Source organism: Lepisma saccharinum, chromosome 30, assembly GCF_977018435.1.
Source record: "Lepisma saccharinum chromosome 30, izLepSacc3.1, whole genome shotgun sequence".
Classification (NCBI taxonomy): domain Eukaryota; kingdom Metazoa; phylum Arthropoda; class Insecta; order Zygentoma; family Lepismatidae; genus Lepisma; species Lepisma saccharinum.
Genome location: NC_139258.1, coordinates 6316408 through 6340129, shown reverse-complemented (window position 1 = coordinate 6340129; position 23722 = coordinate 6316408). Strand labels below are relative to the sequence as shown.

Genomic DNA, 23722 nt, shown 5'->3' with positions numbered 1-23722 from the left:
CAACAATTTGGCCAATACTGGACATACATATAAAATTAATGGAAATATGTGATGGATGTTTTGCATTAAAATAGGACAAATTTGCAATCTCATGTGCACCCAGAGGTCCGGCCTAGACCTGACTCTAACCCTGGCACTGGGTAAGGTATAGGGTCATGATATGTTTAATTGTGAGAGTGCTATCATATTTTGCATGTATTCAACATACATTCTCATCTACGATATTTGTCTAGAGGGCAGAAAAATGAAGCAAAATAACATATTTTTTTACCTCTACACCATGTAGTAATTTCACATATTTCTCTTTCAGATGGTTCACATGTCAAACAAGGGCAGATTTCAGCCGAGGAGCAATTCCTTTGTGAAGCCTACGAGAGATCATCATTGGACGATGAAGCCTTCATATCTGTCGAGGAGTATTTGTCACACGACATCAAATTCTACCTGTTTACAAGGTATGTTGTCTTGAGAAATACCAGTAAATTTAACTATAAAAGTAACTTGTAGGCGTAAGAGAATAACATAATAGAAATTTATGGATACAGTAAACCCTAGTTAACACGAATCCCAAGGGACCGAAAAATCAAGAGTTCGTGTTAATAAAATTCGTGCTAACCGGGGACTCAAATTTTATTGTTGCAATACAGTTCTTTCTACACATTAACCATTTACAATAAGTATTATGTATTTAAGTATTGTAGATAATGTAGATTTGGCAATTCCATACTGTTCAGCAATTGTCGTTTTGTTCAATTAATAAAATTCGTGCTAACCGGGGACTCAAATTTTATTGTTGCAATACAGTTCTTTCTACACATTAACCATTTACAATAAGTATTATGTATTTAAGTATTGTAGATAATGTAGATTTGGCAATTCCATACTGTTCAGCAATTGTCGTTTTGTTCAATGCACCACGGTCTACTTCCTCTAGGTTGATTGATTGATTGATTTAGTTTATTTTACTTCGCGTTTTGTGCCTCTTGGCTAATTTGCGAAGATGGGGATGAGTGATGAAATGATGAAATTGATGAATGGACATTCACAAACAACCAAGCCCGACCAGGATTCGAACCCGGGACCCTTGGCGTCGCAGCGCGATGTGCTAACCACTCGGCCACAGGGTCGGGCTACTTCCTCTAGGATTCTCAGTTTTGTTTGCAGATCTATGCCTTTCTGCTTCCTCTTGGGACCATGACTCCCGTCTTACTGCTTGCAACTTGATGTTACTCGTACTGGCTACGTTTTAAAGAATAGAAAAACACATTTGAACACATTGTTGATCTGAATCTGTTGGTTACAATACTGTATAAGTTGATTGTTGACAAGATGATAGAGATTGTTGAGCGATTTCTTACATACCTAGCAGAGGAACGACAGAGGAACAACAGAAAAACTTTAAAAGCTCGTGTTAAATGAGATCTAATGACACAACGGACTAAATCGGAATATTTATAACTTTCGCATCATTGGTGTCCAATTGTTTTTATTGTTAATGGGGTTTGATTAATTTCATTTAGCAAGTATTTATTTATTTCCTTCAACAGAGAAATTATCTCCTTTTACAGAAGGTTGCCAATAAGAAAAACAAACAAAAAAAACACATAATATAATACAGTGAGACATATCACATGTAGAACACATACACAAATATAATGTAATATAAATTACTAAACTATACTATAGAATAATATAACACCCAATTAGCAATTTAGAAGCGCTTCACCCAAAACAATACAAAACAAGACAAAAAAACAGATGTCATTTTTATTCATATGCAGTGATATATTGCTAAGTATAACACTAAATCTGATAATTTATGTTGTAAATTATCTTAATATTATTTTGTACTCATTGATTGAGATACTAAAATCAAGATTAGATTGCAATACAGATATTTTGTTGTACGCAAAAGGACATTCTAAATAATGGTGAATTCTTGAATCTTTCTGTTTTAGGAATATCATAAGACATCAATTGCCGCAGCCTTAAGCCACATTTCTTTGCATTGAAACATATCTTTTGGAGAAAAGTAGGGTTGTCTATGATTCAAGTCATTGTTTTGTACAGAAATATTTGTTGTGCTATTTCCCTTCTATTAATAACACTTTCATAATTAAACTCATTAAGTAGGTCATTGTATGATAAGTTATTATAATCTGATGGGACATTATACTTTTTGTAATACAAATATCTTAAAAATCGTTTTTGAATTCTTTCAATTACCAACTCCTGGGATTTATAATATGTAAACCAAACATTAGAACCATTTTCAAGCTGACTTCTAACTAATGCATTATACAAGAGAGAAATACTGTCTACATTAGTTAGATTCCTCGTATTTCTTAGAAGTAAACCTAATGATCTAAATGCATTGTTTACCATTTATGATACATGTTTGTTAAACATCATATTACGATCCATAATAATGCCTAGGTCCTTAATAAAATTTATTCTTTCAAGCTCTTCTCTACACATAAAATAGGAGATTTTAATAAGGGTAGTGCGATGACAACTATGCTGATGGTATAATTGTTCATATAATTTCTAGGGTTGTCCCTATAATAGCATTCGATTCGTGCACTTATTATTAAACAGGAATGTTAGTAGATGCCCTACTAATGTTGTAATTATAATTAAATTAGTATTCTGTGATCATGGAAGAAGATTTATTTGTTCAATTAATGCATACACCAAAATGTAATAAGAAATATAAGCTAATTAAGCTAGCGGGCTCATATCTCACATATGAAAGTTTTCCCTTTCTAATGCTCGCAACCCCTAAAAGGAAATAATTAAATTCGTAATTTTTCATGAGAATAGTGAGCATCTAGAAAGAAGTTCACTTCCATTCGGGATTCAAGAGAAATCCCTTAACCTGCAATTTCTTGATTCATTCGCTTAGAACCTTTATTTTCAAAAATTTGACTACAGTAAAACCTCGTTAATCCGGACTAATGCGGGGATAAGTTGACCGGTTTAACGAAAGTCCGGATTAACTGAAATAACCTAAAAGAACAGTAGAAATCCGTTTATAGCAACAAAACACGTTTATTATTAGCGCATAAGCCTAAATACACTATACAGTACAGTAAAATGGAAAGCAATACTATACATACAATGCGATTGTTGACTTCTAGCCTAATTTAAAACCTTGCATTCTGCTTTTTTTTTCCTTTTGCCTGTCCGGATTAAGCGAAGTCCGGCTTATCGGTGTCCGTATTAAAGAGGTTTTACTGTAATTTATTTTCAATATAAGTAACGGAAAGATAACGCATATCTGTACCTCAGCTATGTACCATTTGAACAGGACAGAAGATTTCGTTTATTGAGGGCTTGTAGCGTCGAAATGAGGCACTGAAGAGCAAAAACATTACAAAGAAAAGTTGGGTAAATGTCTGTTATATCGGAGACACATTTCTATCGGATATTTTCAGTTTGAAATGGTTCGTACTTACCAATTGTGCCCCAATGGTGTATTGCGGAACATAGTTGAAGGTGCCATTATGCTTTTTACACGAAAATAACTTGGATTTTTCACATTACGAGTAATTCTTTTGGGTCCTTTCTTACGTTGCGGAACATACAATATGGTGCGTACAACTGTGGATCATCGCGCGTCGTGTTTTTGTTTTGTCGATTTGGAGTGGGTATGCATTGTTTCAACCTTCTTAACCGAAAAATACCTACTTTCATGTTCCTTATGTCATCACAAACCATTGACGGATAGCCCCAAAAACCATTCATCATAGCCCCACGGACCATTTCCGGCAAGGTTAGGGTAGGTTAGGTAAGCATAGTTAAAAAATTGAAAAAAAAAATTCTCGTAAAAAAAAGGCACGTTTGGAAACACTGGCGAGACCGCGTGACTTTCGACGCTCGCGCCATCTGCAGGTACATAAAGGAAACAACGGCATAATGTTGTCGCTTTGCACAAAATGCAAGTTTATTATTTCAAAAGTGCTTATTTCTTGTTGTGCAGCATTCTAAGGTGAGAAAATACCTCCACGAACTTTCAAAATGCTACAGAAACCCATTTCCGTAAGTAGTTTATTCTGCAAAAATGAAGAAATGTGTCTCAGATATACACGTAACAGATATTTACCAAAAGTTGTTTGTGTTCATACCTTCTACATGGTATAAAAGTTATATTGGATGTGATTTTAGTAGCGCTGATAACTGTATGTCAACATGCAGCACTAGTGTCAAGTAGATCATTACAAGTTCAGAATTGCCATATTTTTCACTGAACATTTTAAAAATAAAAATCATTGATACCCCATTAAGCATTGCACATGCAAATATAAAAGACAATTTCTATGATCAGTGCTCGAAGTCGTAACATATTGTCATTCAGGAATTAGAACTGAAATGGTAATCGCTTCGCCTCCAAGATGTTCCTCGTCGTTCAAGCAAAAATCCTCCTCTCTCCCCTGCTCTTTGTACTTTTATTATCCTTCCCCATGCATGACCTTTCATGTTTCATTTACCTCGAGAGCGCTTGAACATTTCCACTGACAGGAATGTCTAAAGCCCGCATCACACGGAACTGTATTTCCAGTAGGTATGCCCTAGTTGGCGCTGGACTGGCTATCAATTTGCTAGTTTTCGCCTCACACGATACTTATCAGCGTACTTGTCGACAGTCTTTTGTTCCCATACGAGGGAAGTTGTAATGGCGGCCGCGTGAGATGTAAACAATGTATCACTTCACATTTTTAAAAGCCGATAACTATTCAACCGAGAGGAATAACGTTTCGTATAAAACGTTATTAGGTACAAAACAATGGCGCTGCTTAAATACATACTTTACAACGTTTACTGTACACGTATGGAAGAATATTTTAGTTGCTTCAAATGTAAACACCGTGCACTCAGCATATATAGTGTAACTCAACGCGCATCGCTGCTGGAGTAACACTCGGAAACCACAGACAAAAGCGCTCCTTTGCACACTCACAGATTATCTTTACATGGCGAAACTTTGCTCTGATTGGCTGTTCCACAGAATCCAGTCGAGGAAAGCAAGTAGCAATTAGAACATGTCGTATTCCTCCAAACCAGTCAAGCAGTCAGCCAGGCGGCCATGATTGCTAGCTAGAAAGTCAGTTCAGCGCCAACTAGGGCACTCCTACTAGAAATCCAGTTCCGTGTGATAGGGGCTTTACTCCTCATTCTTTGGCTATTTCCGTTCTGAGTTCTAAATGACAATATGTTACGAAGTGAGAGGGACTAGTAGCCCGAGCTACCAAAAATTTTGCGAAGCATCACCAAAGATGTCTCAATGTCAACATGTTGAACCATAGAAGCATCCGTCAGTTAAAATTTCCCACTTCAAGTACCGAATATGACTATCGATTTCTTGAATAAAATTGACGCCACGGGTCCTGGGTTCGAATCCCGGCCTGGGCATGGATGTTTGTGAACTGTCCATTCATCATATCATCACTCCCCATCTTCGCAATTAGCCAAAAGCAAATCAAATCAATCAAAGTTCTTGAACATCAACCAGATAACACTTTTGCTACTTAATATCACAATCCAAAGCATTCTTTTTCATTACTAATTACCGTATTTATCTGCGTAGAAAACCCATTTTCCCTTTCTGAACACATTTTTGAGGGAAGAACAAACTTTACCACTGAATTTATAATTAATTTATATAAGGGTTGCCCAAATCAAATTGAGACTAGTTTTTTTTTTCTGTAATGATTTTTTTTTGGTTGGAATATATGAACATACAGGAAGTAAACGTCCGTGGTTGACTGCAGAACCAATCTTCAGCATCGTTGGTGAACCGACGGCTCTTCAGATGTTTTTTAGTGGCCCGAAGATGTGGTAGTCGCAGGGCGAGAGATCGGGGCTGTAGGGAGGATGGTCGAGGACTTCCCAGCGGAAACGCCGCAGCAGATCACGACACACCTGTGCAACATGAGGGCGTGCATTGTCGTGTAACAGAAGAACCCCATTTGACAACATGCCAGGTCGCTTACTCTTCAGGGCCGATTTCAGCTTGTTTAGGGTAGTGTGCGCCCAGCCAATCCAAAAGCAATGATCACTTTTCCAGCTCTGATGGACCCGTTTGGACGAATACATGTTGTGAACGTGCTTGTGCACATGTAAACAACACACTGCGCAGTCAGACAATACCAGCTTACAACGCCACCTACCAGAGCAAGCACAAAGCTCTGCGTAGTTAAGCTACGACAAAAGTCTTAGTTCATTTGGGCAACCCTTAATAGTATTTCTAACAAAAAGTAATATATTGGCCTATTTTCAACAAATAACTTACCTAATCTAACCAGAAAAGTAAATATTTTTATCTTCATCGTCACACATCGCAAGGAATCAAGAAAGAAATCGTCTAACTCAGAACAGAGAACATTTCCAGAAATGAAGGTAACCAAAAACTAAGTATCCGCGTATAAGACGCACCCTGTTCTTCAGGCCTATTTTTAAACTTACATCTCAGGGGCACGTTAACTTCATAACTAGAGCCCGGAAGTTTGGCAAAATGCCTCTTTTTATGCTGAGTCAGGATATTGCCTTTCGGTTAACATTTCGTGTGCATGATTGACTGCTGAAGTGGACAGGTTGATTTCGAACACAAAGAAAATATTTCTGAAATCTCCCTCTCAAACCCGAAAATTTCAGGAAGTTGCGATTGAGCTTAGTTTACCTCAGCAACCAGTCTTGACGAGATAGGGAACCTGGATATCAGCAGCTATATATTATGCTAACAACCTTCAAAAAATCAGTGAGGTGATCGATGCTCTTCCAGAAAATGAAGCGGCTTCAATTCGTGAAGTGAAAAAACTCCTGTGCTATTCAAGTTTACTTTTGCACATTATGGCGCATTGCCAGAGACAATTACAATTATAGCATCCATGAAAATCTTCGAGGAATCTATGCAGCAGATGATGGAAGTGCCAGGAGAAAAGGGGTCAGCTGTTGTGGAAAAGTGTTAACGGGTAATGAGGACTTGAAACAATTGAAAACAATTTTTGATATTCTAAAAGGTGAAAATGCTGCTACCAAAATGAGTCCAGCTACATTAGCTTGTTATATGTATCTCCAATAACTTCTGTCGAAGTAGAAAGATCATTTTCTATTATGAAAAACATTCTCTCTGACAGACGACTATCAATGAATGTTTAGAACTTAAAAAGCACCTTGTAGTTATGTGCAATCAAAACGGAGAAAATTGAAATGCTCTTCCCAATTTAGATTTTAACATTTTGCCAGAAATTATAGATAAAAGTAAGCGACTTCTAAATGTGCCTTTTTTGGTTTATTTTGCCTTTTTTTTATTTTTAGTGCCTATTTAGCACATTATAAATGCATTTTTGCCTGCCTATTTTAACGAAAATAAATGCCTGAACTTCCGGGCTCTATTCATAACAAACAATGCTTACAGACTTATGGGATTTATAATGCGTACATGCAAGGAGTTCAAAAGTGTCGGAAGCTTAATGATGCTCTATAATGCTTACGTTAGAGCGAAAATTGAATATGCAAGCGTAGTGTGGCACCCTCAAACCCAGCAAGATATAAACAAAATAGAACAAAGTCAAAGTAAATTCTTAAGACACCTAAAGTACACACAAGATGGTATTTACCCTCAAATGGAATCCCGTGAGAGCCCTCTCAGATATTTTAACTTAACAACTCTCAACAAGAGACGCAACATGCATCAGCTCATTTTCCTCCACAAAATTTTAAATAATCTCATTGAAGCTCCTTTCGCCCTGTCACAGCTCGACTTCTACGTCCCCTCAAGCAAATTACGACCAAGAAGGCAACTCTTCAGCCTCCGTCGTAATAGAACCAACGCTCTGGCAATATCTTTAATTTGGAATATGTGTAAAACATTTAATGATACCATCAAAAGTGAAAACAGTGTGGACTTCTTTTGACCGACCGCAATTCTGAAAGGGAATAGGCTATACTAAAATTACATAAATTACAATAGAACCTAAGACTTGCAGGTTTGTTAAATGTTTCCTGTCTATATACTACATTGATTGATCTGTGCAACTAATCAGTAATGTTATCACAAAATTATTGTACAGAGCATTCCCTGACATTCGCTACGAGACTCGGCGGCAAGCTGCCCGGCGTAGAGTCGGCTATTAAAATTACACTTTTTATATTGTGTACTAACCTTGACTACAGAAGGTGTTGAAAATGATGACCCTCTGCTGCAACACATTCCTGGCATCTCCCAAGAAAATTGGCATTTACACGTGCAAGTTCGTCTACTGTAATTCTCCCGATTTCTCGTACAATACTCACGGATAGTGTACGGATTGTCTTGTATACTTTATTTTTTAAATTTCTCCATAAATAAAAATCGCAGGCTGACAAATCGGGGGACCTAGAGGGTTTTTGAAACACACGTTTCTTGTGGGAGGCGGCGGATAGATTTCCGAGGAGACTGTTCTAACCTTTGTCCTGTCTCATCGAGTTTTTCCTCAGTAAGTACACGTGGGTTTTTCTTTCCACTTATTCAGAACTGACCCTGTTACTCTAAACCTTTTTACGAGGTTTAATATAGTGGTCCTATGTGGAACGGCAACACCAGGAAATTTCGTTGCAAAACGTCGTCGCACTTCTCCACAATTCCTCTTTCCGAAGTAACACTCGACAAGATAAATCCTTTGTTGTAATGTAAACTTTTGTGGTGCCATATTAAGCCACAATCTTCAACACACGGACACGACACAACACAACTTCCGAGGGAGGATTATACTGGCGTCAGTCTGCAACGTCAACAGAAAGGGAAGGAGAGCGAAGGCAGGGAGAGCGAAAGAAACAGACTGTACCGTGCGACTGTCGCGGACCCAATTCACCGGGAAAGTCAAGCGCTGAAGCCGGACCGCATGCCGCATGGTCTCGAAGTGAATGTCAGGGAATGCTCTGTATAATGAACGCCATAAATGGGTAATATACTTGTTGCGTTCAATTCCTGAAATAAATAAATAAAGGAAGAAAGTCCGTTTTATACGCCGGCAAATACAGTATTTGATCAATTAATCCATCCACGGGTCATTTGACTGTAGAAATTGACTTGTTTCTATAATTGTGCACTTTCAGTAATACTAGATTTAATACATATAACATTAAAAAATATATACTGTCAAAGCAGTAACTTGAGTACTGATTTCCACAGGAAGAACCCAACCAAAGGCTGCAAAATCAAGGTGAACGACACAAAGCTGCTTCATAACTGTAGATACAACAAAGGAAAGAAGACGAAATTCATTATTCATGGATTTCTTTCAAGCTCATTCGAGGAGGTAGCCAGTATAATAAAGAATGGTAAGTCTTAATCTTTACTTGAGTTAAAAGTAATGCAGTAAAATTGCACGTAATGAGAAAAAGTTTAATGTGGAATACATTAGATAAACACAATCATTTTGAAAATCTGGTTGTCCGGCGGCTACCCTATTTTCTAGATTTCAATCTGGAAAATCTAGAAAGCCAATCTGTCCACAGGATCCAAGTCTCCAGTCAAAACAATGACTTTCATCCCAATATACTTCATACAGCCATCTCACCCATTCTCATTTGCTGCGAGAATTGGGCCTTCCAATATGTTGTGTTCTTTGTGCTCAGCATATTCTTATAAAATGTGCCACTTCTGTACTTTTCTCCGACTACGTTTTAACCTTTCCAACTGTTTAACATCCAGTAGCGTAGCGTCCTAATACGCCCATACGCCCGGCGTTCCCTGATTTAAAATTTTAAAAATGCGTAAATGCTGTAAATATAAAGTGAAACGTGACTAATTATATACATGTTTGAGCATAATGGCATTATAAAAGCTATTTTTCGCGATCCGTCTACAACGCTCCACTAACAGCTCTCCTTGTAGCATTTCTCTAATGTCTTTGCTTGCCGGACGCCGGCTAGGTTTGGCGTACAGGACCATGCCTGCCTGTAGGCAGAGAGAAGGAGGGAAAGCTTGTGGCTTGGATCTCTACAGCACGGACGAAATGCTCTCGCCATACGCGGGCGTACGGAGACCTGATTGGTTCTAGGGTCCATGTGACCTTTCCTGCCTTCCGATTCAAGGCGCTGTACTTCCGATGCAGACGACAGAAGTAGAATTCCTACCCGGTTTTTAGCGCTCGTGCCTCTGCTCATGCGGTGTGATGCTACAATAAGCAATATTGACTGACGTATCTTTCTTTAATGACCACTGCATCGTGTAATTTATCGCAAGAACAGTGAAGTGCATTAAAAACTAAAAGAACAAAAAAGTTTTTGTCAAACAAGTTGATAAAGTCCTCGTGGTAGAAGTTCAGCCTGTGGCTGCTCTACCACCTAACCCACAAAACTATTTATTTTAAAAAAAATATTTTTTCGTTAGTATCTAACTGCCTAATATTGTGCCAGTGGAAACGTTTAGTATTCGTTTCAAAACTCTTAACATTGTATGATCTCTTGACAAAATTATTTTAAAATGTTTATCAGCATTCTCAAGATACAAAAAATAGTGGTCTGAAACTCTGATTGTTGGATCATCCACCCCCCTTCGTGTCAGTGTGTTTTGCACAGCGCGAGAGGTTTGCGGTTCGAATCCCGAGCCTACGCATGTTTGTTCTTTGTGAGTGTCTCTTCATCAACTTCATCAATATCATCACTCATATTCATATTTGCGATTAGCCAAAAGTGATAGAAAGCGAAGTAAAATAAACCAAATCATTCAATAGTTGTATCATCCACAACAATGAAGTCTACTGTTGTTCTAAAGGCGCTTGTGATTGAGGTAGGTTTTTAATTACTTGCGTCATGCCGAAAGGTTTCCTTGATTATAAAATACTGTTTTGCTACACATGTGTTACGTGTGGAGCAAAATACTCCGAATGGTGTGCGGTGTTTCTGACTTGAGCAATCTAATTAAAAATGGTATAAAACACCAGTGCTCCAAGCATTTATTGCACACTGAGGCATCTTATTTTCTACATAAAACAAGCATGGATCATGTTTTATCGGAACCCGGCTGACTTAATGTAATAAACACAATGAGATTGTGATTTTAAATAGACAATACATATGTCGGCTAATTCCATAAGTAAACTCTTAAGCAAAAAAAAAAAAAGGGCCTACCCTTCCTTCTAACTTGGCGTTCCCATCCGAAATGCTCATGCTACGCCACTGTTAACATCCCTGTTTTTTATCCTCTCCTTACCTATTAATGTGTTATAGTTTTTCTTACGCATGACTTACATTGTAGAATTATTTCTCTTGTAGTCTACGGTTGATACAAGCATAAAAACACAAGTTTTTCGTTCTGACGTTTCGTTTGATTAAAAGCATTAGAAGCATTTGCTTTAACCTTTAAGTGGGTATGTGAGGTGGCCACAACACCCTAGGTCTAAAAATTGTTTTTTTAAAAAATAGTCTTATAAGTTGGCAACACTGTTCATCTTTCAGTTACCTTCATGTTGTTTACTCCTTGAGGGGTATGTCTTTTAGTCGCCTGATCCACAATAACAAAGAGCTCCACTTTCTGGGGTATTATTGATTGATTGATTTAGTTTATTTTACTTCGCGTTTTGTGCCTCTTGGCTAATTTGCGAAGATGGGGATGAGTGATGAAATGATGAAATTGATGAATGGACATTCACAAACAACCAAGCCCGACCGGGATTCGAACCCGGGACCCTTGGCGTCGCAGCGCGATGTGCTAACCACTCGGCCACAGGGTCGGGCTCTGGGGTATTATCAGCACCCCACATACCTACTTGTGTATTGTTTTAAACTTTATTTTGCTCGAGTGTTGCAATCCTTGTGGCTTTTCTTTTCTTGGAAATGGAATACAAAAAGAACAGGAACGTGTCAAAAAGCTATTAGAGTTATTGGACGTAGTTAGTAGTGTAAATGCTCTTGCAGATCCTTATCTGACAAGCTTACTTTAGGTGAACTGTAGTGATATTAAAAAAATTATAGGCCTGTATCTGTTTTCTATATTTTTTGTAGCCTCAAATTCATGTTCATGTGTTACAATTTAATTAGTAATGATTAAATATAAATCCTCGTAAATTTATTTAATACATATGCTACTTTTCAGTAACTATTGTGTATTCTGTTCGGAAGGAAAAATAAAAAAAATATAATAAAATAAGGAATTGTCCCTAAAAAATAGAAGTAAAAAGAAAAATTATAAAAATGTCCTTACAAAGTTTCAAATTGAGTTATTTTCATTATTCGCAATCTTACAACCGTACAAATAATGTAAAATTACACATATTACAATTATAATTGTTAGAATATAACTGTAAGTGTATTTTTTCTGTGGGGTGTCGTGAGCTCCCCACTATCCACTTGTGTACAATTTGGCCACCTACCTACTTAAAGGGACGGAAAACATAGATTTGAATGTCTGGGAAGCTTCGTTCATTGCTGAAGAACACTGGAATAAATTAAAATAATGAAATTCGTAACATAGATCCAGTATGGAGTTTTCTTTTTCACAAATGGAGTAAGCCACCATCTTTAAAATTTAATGTAACAGAAAACATCAAGAAATACTGTGAAAGCAATGATGATTTTGAATTGCCTGATGATATTTGGGATTCATAATTTTTAAATAACAAATAATGTGATCAAAAATTTTATCTGAAATAAAAAGAAAACAAGACTGCATGTTTTCACAGTTAAGTTGCTATATTACAACAATATAACACTGACAATGTCCATTGTATAACTGATTCTTTTTTTTGTTTACACACAGAACCCGAAACGTGTCAATTGACACATATATTTTGAATTCAATAACACGTTAACGTGCATAAACTGCAAATGATGCACCTTTTAGTGTGTCAAAATACACATAGGAATGTATTAAAGGGTATTTTTATGAGAAGTCCGGTGTGATGCACTAAAATGCATCAATTTGGAAGATCAGACAAGATCATTTCGAAGATAACAAACTTTCACTTTTAATGCATCAATTGACACAGCTAAATGTGAAATTTTGTTATCTTCGAAATAATCTTGATCTTCCAAATTGATGCATTTTAATGCATCACACGGATTTCATCTCATAAAAATACCCTTTAATATATTCCTATGTGAATTTTGACACACTAAAAGGTGCATCATTTGCAGTTTATACACGTTAACGTGTTATTGAAATCAAAATATATATGTGTCAATTGACACGTTTCGGGTTCTGTGTGTAAAAAGAATAATCATTGTTATAATTGTATCTTTAGTCAAACTAAAAATAAATGTCTGATGAATGGAGCGTGTGTTCTCCTGAAACGTCACAACGAAAAACTGTGTTTTTATGCTTGTAATAACTACAAGAGAAATATTAATGTGTTGTATTTGTCCTGTGCAGGCTCCTTGACAACCTTGCACGTTTACCCTTTCTCAAGGGGCTCTTTACACCCTTATTTAAGTTTAACCCTTAACTTGTGAGGTGCGGTCTCACAGACCGCTTGAGGTTCTAGAAGTTTCAGATTACCGCCTTTCGTTCAAGCTAGTGTCGCCACCTTTCGTCTACCTTACGCAATACTGTCCTTGGCCCTCATCACAGAATCAGTTTCTCGCCAGCTTATCGCGTGTAAGGAGTGAAGCTTTGTTTAATGCGAAGTGCGTTCTGCCTGACGTACCTCACAAGGAGCGTTATGGCGAGTGAGGCGCAGGTTTCTATTAGAATTAGAAAAACTAAAAATAATTTTGAACACTTTTGCTTTCTGTAGTTAAGCCCCTATCACACGGAACTGGATTTATAGTAGAAATGCTCTAGTTGGCGCTGAACTAACTTTCTAGGTAGCAATCATGGCCGCCTGGCTGACTGGTTGGGAGCAATTCCTCGACTGGATTCTGTGGAACAGCCAATCAGAGCAAAGTTTCTAGATGTGAAGATAATCTGTGAGTGTGCAAAGGAGCGCTTTTGTCTGTGGTTTCCGAGTGTTACTCCAGCAATGTATAACGTATACAGCATGAAAGGCGCGTTGAGTTACAGTACAGTGGTTATAGCAGCTATGCTGAGTGCACGGTATTTACATTTGAAACAACTAAAATATTCTTCCAGACCTGTACAGTAAACATTGTAAAGTATGCATTTAAGCAGCGCCATTGTTTTGTACCTAATAACGTTTTATACGAGACGTTATTCTTCTCCGTTGAATAGTTATCGGATTTTAAAAATGTGAAGTGATACATTGTTAACATCTCACGCGGCCGCCATTACAACTTCCCTCATATGGGAACAAAAGTCTATCGACAAGTACGCTGATAAGTAATGTGGGAGGTGAGAACTAGCAAATTGGTAGCCAGTCCAGCGCCAACTAGGGCATACCTACTAGACATCCAGTTCCGTGTGATGCGGGCTTTAAATTGCACTTACTAGTTGCTAAATACAGAGTGTCCCACTCGTAAGGGGCCCCGGAAAAAGTATTATAATAATCTCAATAAAAGAGGATATGAAACCAATTTGTACATGACATACCTTTATGGTTGAGAAATGAAGGTACATTACAAGAAGTGCTGGAAGTGACCTCCCCCCACCTGTATACGCAGTTCAACACGGCGCTGCATGTTCGTGAATGTTGCTGCCAGAGTATTCGGCGTGACTGCCTGGATTTCACGGCGGATGTTCTCACGTAACTCGTCGATGGCGCGTGGTTTATTCTTGTAAACACTACCTTTAAGGTGACCCCACAGAAAAAAGTCAGGGGTCAAGTCCGGTAACCGTGGGGGCCACATGCCACATGTCTGACGCGAGCATGGCTGCGGTGGAATCATTTTCCCTGACCGAGTGATTTCGAAAGGATTATGGCTTTTCCACAAATAAATCAGGTCGTCGTCTTCTTACTCGCTCACGAAGGGTCGTCAGCACCGTAATTTAATAATGTTGGTTATTTTGCAATAGCTCGAATACTCAAGCGACGATCCTCTCGAATCAGTTCACCAACATTTGCAATGTTTGATTCCGTTTTTGATGTGCAAAGCTGTCCAGGACGCGAGTCGTCCGCAATCACTTCTCGTCCCTCTTTAAACCTATGAAAGCACTCAAACAATTGCGTGCGTGATAAACACTCATCTCCGTACACTTCCTTCAACAAACCATAAGTTTCTGTGGCGGATTTCTGTGGTTTGTTCTTGTACACACTACCTTTAAGGTGACCCCACAGAAAAAAAAAGTCAGGGGTCAAGTCCGGTGAACTTGGGGGCCACATGTCACACGTCTGACGCGAGCATGGCTGCGGTGGAATCATTTTTCCCTGACCGAGTGATTTCGAAAGGATTATGGCCACAAGGTCACCGGACTTGACTCCCCTGACGTTTTTCTGTGGGGTCACCTTAAAGGTAGTGTGTACAAGAACAAACCACGCACCATCGACGAGTTACGTGAGAACATCCGCCGTGAAATCCAGGCAGTCCCCCTGAATACTCTGGCAGCAACATTCACGAACATGCAGCGCGGTGTTGAGCTGTGTATACAGGTGGGGGGAGGTCACTTCTAGCACTTCTTGTAATGTACCTTCATTTCTCAACCATAAAGGTATGTCATGTACAAATTTGGTTTCATATCCTCTTTTATTAAGATTTTTATAACGAGTGGGACTATTTTTTGTGTATATTTTTGACAGTACGACAAGTGAAATGGATATGTTCACATCTATAATATTTTTTATTTATAATATTTTTTGTAGATGAATAAACTAATGAACGTAGTAGCTATACAACTTACGTTCTGGCACTAATTGCTGTCAAATCAGTCACTAATACCCATAATGTATTATTCTTCAATATCAGAAAGTTACATTGGTAATTTATGTTGAGGCAGGGCCAGTGATGTGAGTCTACGCGTAAACAACGATAGTCTACTGCTACACGTAGACTATTTTATACACGTAGATGACGTAATCTATGTAAACAACATGGCGAAAGGTGATAACTTATCAAAGGGCGCCGTGGAATTAAAAGAAAATTATATTGCGTATCAGTTGCTGATGTGTGAAGAAAACTTTTCATGCTCTTCCTTCTAAATTCGAGCAATTTCTCATCTAGGAAAAACCTAACATAAAATATTCTATTGTTTTATGGGAAAAAGACTAATTTTCGCCTCATGCCTGCTATCTGTTGTTTTTTTTGCATACTATTTATCTTTTTACAGAGTTGATGATAGAAGAAAAGATACATTTTGTTGTAAATAGGATTCTTGTCAGTTCGTTAGGAACCAATATAGTTGAAAATGCCACTTTCCTTTCATGAAAGCCTTGAAAATTAATTTTAATGCACTTTAGATTGTCTACGTAGTCTATGTAAACTACAACTCAATGTAATCTACGCGTAGATTACGTGTAGACAACGTATGTAGACGTAAACTTATAGTCTACGGCACATCACTGGGCAGGCGTGAAAAAAATCAGAGCGTTCTGACAGACGTACCTCACAAATTATGTCCCAGTATAAGCACCTCACAAGTTAAGGTTAAGATAAGGATTTTAGGTAAGAGGATTTTTCATGGTATACTTTGAAAGGTACATAAGTCGGCCATATGTACCGACGTACCCAAAAAATTTAACTATTTCATTCTTAAGGCTCTGCTGGGCCGATTCCAGGGCAGTTGTTTTCCAATTTTCGTCTCAATTTCGAAAAACCATCATGATATTCCAGAATCAGAAAAATTACATCAGCTTAGAATTTCTTCTAGACATATGTTTTGGGGGGAAGGGGATCCGAACCAAGTGTCTTAGGAATAATAATAATAATAATAATGTTTAAATTAAAATACTTACATTGAATCAAATTTATACTAATTACAATACATAAATTAATATTATATTATTAATACACGAATAGGTGAAACGACTGAATAAGAATAGAGATATAACAGCGCATATTCATTACAGCTTACCTGTAGTTAAGATCGGAATAATTTACATAAAAACAAGTGCCCTGGCAATGAAATTAATGTCAAATTGATGCATAATTGAATATTTATCGAATAACAAAAATGATGTTACGTGTAGTTGGAGAAACGTAAGGTTCTGCTTAATATTTTATGCATATTATTTTGAGTGGAAGCGTACTTAAATCATCTTTGTAATGTCTTTCAAAGCCGTATGGTCTCAATATAATCCTTGCCTTATAAAACGTTCAGAGGAAATTAATAACCATCGATTATGCAACATATGCTAATATTGTCATTACTTAATTTTAGTACTTGATAAGTCTTTCTGGGGGGGGGAGGTCCTGACTCCATGGATCCCCCTAAATACGTCCTTGCTTCTAGAACATTCACATGAATCTTCTTGTGGTTGTCTTTAGCTGTTGTCTAGATGTTCTCAATTGTCAAGTGACTACGTAAGTCTACTAAACTGTTGATAATATCTAGATAATAGTAATAGTACACCACGCGATGATTCACGTGAACGCTCTAGAAGGAATTACAAGCTGATGTAATTTTTGGAAAATCATGGCCAGTTCTCGAACGGAGACAGAAATTCGAAAATAACTACCCTGGCAGCGAATTTTCTTTTTCCAGTCAACTTGTGAAAGCGGTTTCATTTCTTGCTCACTGATTGGCTGTTGGAAAGTTACGGTGCTGTGATTGTGAGAATGTCTTATTTCCTATTTTTAGCGCTTCTGCTTTCTAATCTAACCTAACCTAACCTAACCTAACGTACAGCTCAAACAAGATATTCTCACTATCACAGCACCGTAACTTTCCAACAGCCAATCAGAGAGCAACAAATGAAACCGCATTCACAAGTTGACTGGAAAAAGAAGATGCACCATCTCGACGATTTTTTTTTATTTTGAAAACTATTGAGACTGGCATGAATACAACAGGAAAATGTAGATCAAATGGTTGTGTTTTAAAAGCAATATTGAATATCATAATAGAAATCATGTAACTTTATGTAGCAATTTTGGCATCAATACCTTGAAAGAAAAAAGAGTATTTAATTATCTAATGTTTTTACTTAAATTAGTAAGACAAGATTGGCTATGTTCTGAGCTGTTAGAGAGAATAAACTTCCTTGTAACACCTTTTACAGCGAGGAACAGAACACTTTTCTAAACGCCATTCTCAAGGTTAAACATCCGCAAAAACTTCCCAATAGTAAGAGTTCAGGAATCGTTTAATGAGTTATTCTTAGTGCATGATTTGGACATAGTTTTCGATTCATGTAATGCTATCAGGCACAAAATTGTGTAAAACATTATATTTTATCGGATTTGTCTGTAAAGGAGTTTTAACTGTATTTATATGTTGTCACACTATCATCAATCTTAACATTATTTTATGTATTAACATTAACATTATTAATATTTGTGTATATTGTTAAATTATCCTTGTGTACATTATGTTCAGCATAAATGGGACTTCGGTCCTGTGATGGACAAATAAAGAAATGAAATGCAGTGGTAGATTCAGAAGTTGCCGTTGGGAGGAACGAATTTTAATTGAGTGCCTCACCTCACCGAGAATCAATTCTAACACACTGTTTTATGTAAATATTATGTACTGTAAACAGGATCCAAGCTGACTTCAATTTCTGTAGATTATACTATTGTGTGAAAATCAGTGGCGTATGCTGGATCCAAGATCTGGGCTGTCTCACAATGTCACGTGGTCCTAGGCTATGAATAGAAATAAATTTACCAACTCCTAAGAAATGAGGTTGCCAACTCCTAAGAAATCAGGTTGCCAAGTCATAGGAAATGAGGTTGCCAAGTCATAGGAAATGAGGTTGCCAACTCATAGGAAATTAGGTTGCCAACTCATAGGAAATTATGTTGCCAACTCATACGAAATGAGGTTGCCAACTCATAGGAAATGAAGTTGCCAACTCATAGGAAATGAAGTTGCCAAGTCATAGGAAATGAGATTGCCAACTCATAGATAATGAGGTTGCCAACTCATAGGAAATGAGGTTGCCAACTCATAGGAAATGAGGTTGCCAACTCATACGAAATGAGGTTGCCAACTCATAGGAAATGAGGTTGCCAACTCATAGGAAATCAAGTTGCCAACTCCAGAATCAGCATAATCTCACTGATATGTATAATATTATTTACAATTTCTGATCGATTTTTCTCCCGTATTTTATTCCCTAGACGTCAGGCTTCGCAGATACGCTCCTGGTGAAAATAGGGTTCTAAGGCTGGAATAGATGGTTGTTATTTTCATAATTCCTCCCATTGCCAAGGTAAACTGAACGATCAAATAGGAGCAAATTGAATAAACAAAGAAAATAGAAGAAAATATTTTCTCAAGGGCTCTCTGGTTCGATCCTCTTTTTGAGGCACATTGCACAGCGGTTCAGATCCAAATTTAAACTGTAGGTCCAGTTCCAATTAGCCTATCTGAACATAAATTGGACTTTACTAAAACTGTAAAAATCATTGTTGAACCTATTAAATTTGATAGCAAAAGACAGATCATTTGAGTTCTTAAAATTATTAGGCATAATTATACAGGGTGTGCCAAAAGTCCCTTAACAGCCATCCTGGAGACGTGTAGTGCAGAGATTGACATGATTGCTGTGGGTGACCATGGCGGCGGCCATCTTGGTATCCGCCATATTGGATGGAGGTCAAATTTTTTAAATGGGAAGGTATACGTGTGGCACATAATTTTAGGCTAGAATTGCACCAGAAACAAGAATATGAAGTCAGTTTTAATATATCTTTAATCTGTGAAACGTTATTCCGCTACATAATGTGCTCGCAATGCTCCAGTAAACACATTCGTAAGCGAGTCTCCAATGAACGGCGATCATTCAAAACAGTTTCGAAGGTGATATCAGTTATCACAATTTCCATACTTTATCGTCATCATTTATTCAAAACTGCATCAATAACTTTTCACAGATTAAAGCTATCTTAAAACTGATTTCATATTCTTGTTTCTGGTGCAATTCTAGCCTAAAATTATGTGCCACACATATACCTTCCCATTTAAAAAATTTGACCTCCATCCAATATGGCGGATACCAAGATGGCCGCCGCCATGGTTACCCACAGCAATCATGTCAATCTCTGCACTACACGTATCCAGGACGGCTGTTAATGGACTTTTGGGACACCCTGTATATCCAAGGACAAGGGAGTTGGGAGGGCCCTATCACCCTCCCCGTGGATCCGCGCCTGATACAATACGGTATCATTATTCGTACTGTGTTTCTTCCGCAGCCTACATGAAAGCCGGTGAGACCAATGTTATAACGGTGGACTGGTCGGCGATCGCCTGGAACATCAACTACTTCCAGGTGGCGGTGAGGACGAAGGTTGTGGGAGAGTACGTGGCTGATATGGTGGCGTTCCTGGTGGACGTCGTGAAGACTAAGCTGCAGAACATCCATCTGATTGGACACAGCCTCGGCTCTCACGTGGCTGGGTTTGCTGGCGCCAGAGTTAAAGAGCTGCTGAAGGGGAGAGGAGTGTCCAGGATTACCGGTAAGCAAATCAAGCTCCTTGAGTCATTAGTTATTGATCCCGTCCTTTCACCATTTAGGTCATCTTAACATCTTAATTTCTTGTTTAAATTTGGCCAAATTTCTCTCCTTTCTTCAGGGTACAGGCAGTTGATTCGAGTCCGTGTCTCTTGCGCCGAGTCATTTGCGGCGAGGCTTCATTTCCGCCGGGACATATGTCAAGACCTTCCTTGGTGGTTTTTCACACAATCCGGAGTGTCATTACCGCCGCGCGCACGTGTGTTTATGACGTTGCCCAGTTCCAGCTGTGTTCGATTGAAAAAAAAAGGTGATTGGTAAACAAATGTAAGATGAAAGTATACATGGTGTACCAAAAGTCCCATTACCCCCTCTTTGAATTGTAGACAAACCTGCAAAATGTGATTTTAACAGCATGCGTATGATATAAGGATGCTATACCATTAAATCAAACCAATGGCCACCATTTACTCAGTGTGCACACCGCCATTTTCATGGCACAGTATTATTCGCCTCCAGGTGCGATGTGAAATCCTCCGTAACTTGGCTGGCGTGAAGGAAGCAAACGCACTGCGAACAGTTTCTTGAAGTTTCTCAGTTATCTGATAACAATTATGGGCGACTTTCTGTTTGATGTGCTCCATAGCGCATTATCACAAGATGTCAGATTTGGACTTCGGGGTGGCCATTTTAAAGGTGCTGGTAAATTTGGCGATCCTCGTCCAATCCGTTTGTCTCTGAACACATCAGTGAGGAATTCTCTTAAAATGGCCACCCCGAAATCCAGATCTGACATCTTATGTTACGGAGGATTTCACATCACACCTGGATTCCCGGGTTCGATACCCGGTGGAGGCACAAGTTGTTCGGATCCCATTTTAAACTGTAGGTCCAGTCCCAATTAGCCTTACTGTGCATAAAGTGGACTTAAAACAACAAATCAACCAACCAACCAACATCGCACCTGGAGGCAAATAATACTGTGCCATGAAAATGGCGGTGTGCACACAGATCCTCTGGAGTAAATAGTGATCATTGGTCTGATTTAATGGTATACCATCCTCTCATCATACGCATGCTGTTAAAATAACCTTTTTCAAGTTTTTTCTACAATTCAAAGGGGGGTAATGGGACTTTTGGTACACCCTGTATATGAGGGATATACATTGGGAAATTAGTATTTATGTAAAACTGAGACTTGAGAGAGACAAGATGGCTGAGAATATGGAAATGATAGAAACAACGCGTGCAATGCCTTCGAGCATTTGCATACCTACAAGAATTCAAATAACGTTTGTATTGTACTTGTGCAAGTGTATCGAAATATTGTGTTTATATATACGTAGCTATTACGTATATAATGTTTGCAAAAAATTACACTGTATTTATAATGTTTTTGACGATTTTATGTAGTGTATAATAATTAAGTATAATAGACTGGCACATTTATGTTGCTTCCAAAGTGTACATTTACGTAGTACTTGTAGAATGCTTTCAATATTTTAACATATACTGTATTTACAATGTTTTTTGACGATTAACGATAAATGATTAATAGTTAATAGGCTGATACTGATTTATGTATTTTCTGTTGTGGAATAAAATTGATACAAGTAATCCTGTGTAACATCCTTTGAAATAAGTAAAGAAAAGTCAAATTTGACTCTCTGGATAGGTTTAACATTTCAGTGTAAACACAGCTGTGCAACGTCATAAACACACGTTTGATTTTATGTTTTAAGTCCACTTTATGCACTATGCACCGTGTGCCCATAAACACACATGCGCGCGGCGGTGATGACACTCTGGATTGTGAGAAAACCAGCCGAGGAAGGTCTTGACATATGTCACGGCGGAAATGAACCGATAAGAAGCCTCGGCGCAAACGACACGACAGCGTTGATTCCACGCCTTACTTGCCAGCGATGATAAGGATTTCGATCCTTATCTTGCCTTGTTACATTTTGGTATTCTCATACGGTTTGTGTTGTTAGATTGCAGATTGGGATAATGCATGGGTAAATATGCGATATCGCCCGGACGGATTTCTTCAAATTTACAGGAGAAAGTAGTTACTGAAATGAGTTTCTTTAGCATTCTGGACGTTCTTGGAAGTATTTTCTTTCACGGAAAGTAAAACCTTCGTAGTTTAATGCTGCCGAACAAAAATTAATCACTTTTTACGTAAGATATTGGCATTGTTTGCCACATTACGCCGTTGTTTCCATTGTGTGCGTGCAGATGGCGAGAGCGTTGAAAGTCACGTGATCTCTGCAGTGTTTCCAAACGTGCCTTGTTTTTACGAAAATTTCTATTTTTAACTATGTTCGCCGCGCTTTCTTCTTTCGATGAATTTAGTGGTGAAATGAGTGCTAATGGAACCTAACCTAACAGGCCTAACGTAACCTTGTGTGAATGGTTTGTGGGGCTATCCGTGAATGGTTTGTGGGGCTACCCATGGATGGATTTTGGGGCTAACGTCAATGGTTTGTGGGGCTACCCGTGGATGGTTTTTGGGGCTAACGTGCATGGTTTGTGGAGGTAAACATGAAAAAAAAAAAAAAATGAAATAGTACGTAATTTTCCGTCATGAAAGTTTGAAACACTGCTTGCGCACTGAAAATCGACAAAACACAAGCTGGCGCGTCATGACGCGCGATGATCCATTACGAGTGCACGCCATATTGTCTATTACAGAAGCGGAACAAGTAAGACAAATAATCAATCGTAATATGAAAAGTTGACAGTATTTTACGGAAAACGGCATAGCTTCACCTTAAAGAATGTTCCCAAGGCAAAATAGGTAAGTACCAGTGGTAAAATTAAGGAAATAAATGAGTGAAAGGTGTCCGGGCGTTATCATATATTTACCAATGCATGTTATTACATATAATTAGATTACCGCTTAGTAAGTGGTAGAACTGTCTTATGAATTTTTAGTAGGAACGCATATTTTCGCCTGGATTCAAGCGTGGGTAGTTGTAATAATGATAGAAAACTATTAAGCATTTACTTATTTACAGGTCTGGACGTGGCTCTGCCATGTTTTGCCTTGAAAGAGGTCTCCGGTCGATTGGACGCATCTGATGCAGAGTTCGTCGACGTCATCCACACCGGTGCGGGTCCTTTGGACCTTGGACTTGGTTTTGCAGAACCCGTTGGGCATGCAGACTTCTACCCAAACGGTGGTAAATGGCTGAGGCAGCCTGGTTGCGGGGGTGAAAAAGATTGTAAGTTTCGTCTCTCTCTGTATCATGCATTTTGCCCAGCATGTTCCAAGGGTAGATGCA

The 23722-nt window shown here is 38.3% G+C and overlaps 1 protein-coding gene across 1 annotated transcript in view; it reads left to right on the top strand.

The window, feature by feature from the left end:
- Positions 1 to 23722, top strand: part of LOC145981686 (endothelial lipase-like) — a 48599-nt gene that overhangs the window by 8732 nt on the left and 16145 nt on the right. Inside the window, exons 2-5 of the mRNA XM_083115080.1 lie at positions 311 to 455; positions 9173 to 9321; positions 20173 to 20436; positions 23456 to 23662. Coding sequence (XP_082971206.1) covers positions 311 to 455; positions 9173 to 9321; positions 20173 to 20436; positions 23456 to 23662 — 765 coding nt within the window. The remainder of the gene's footprint in view (positions 1 to 310; positions 456 to 9172; positions 9322 to 20172; positions 20437 to 23455; positions 23663 to 23722) is intronic.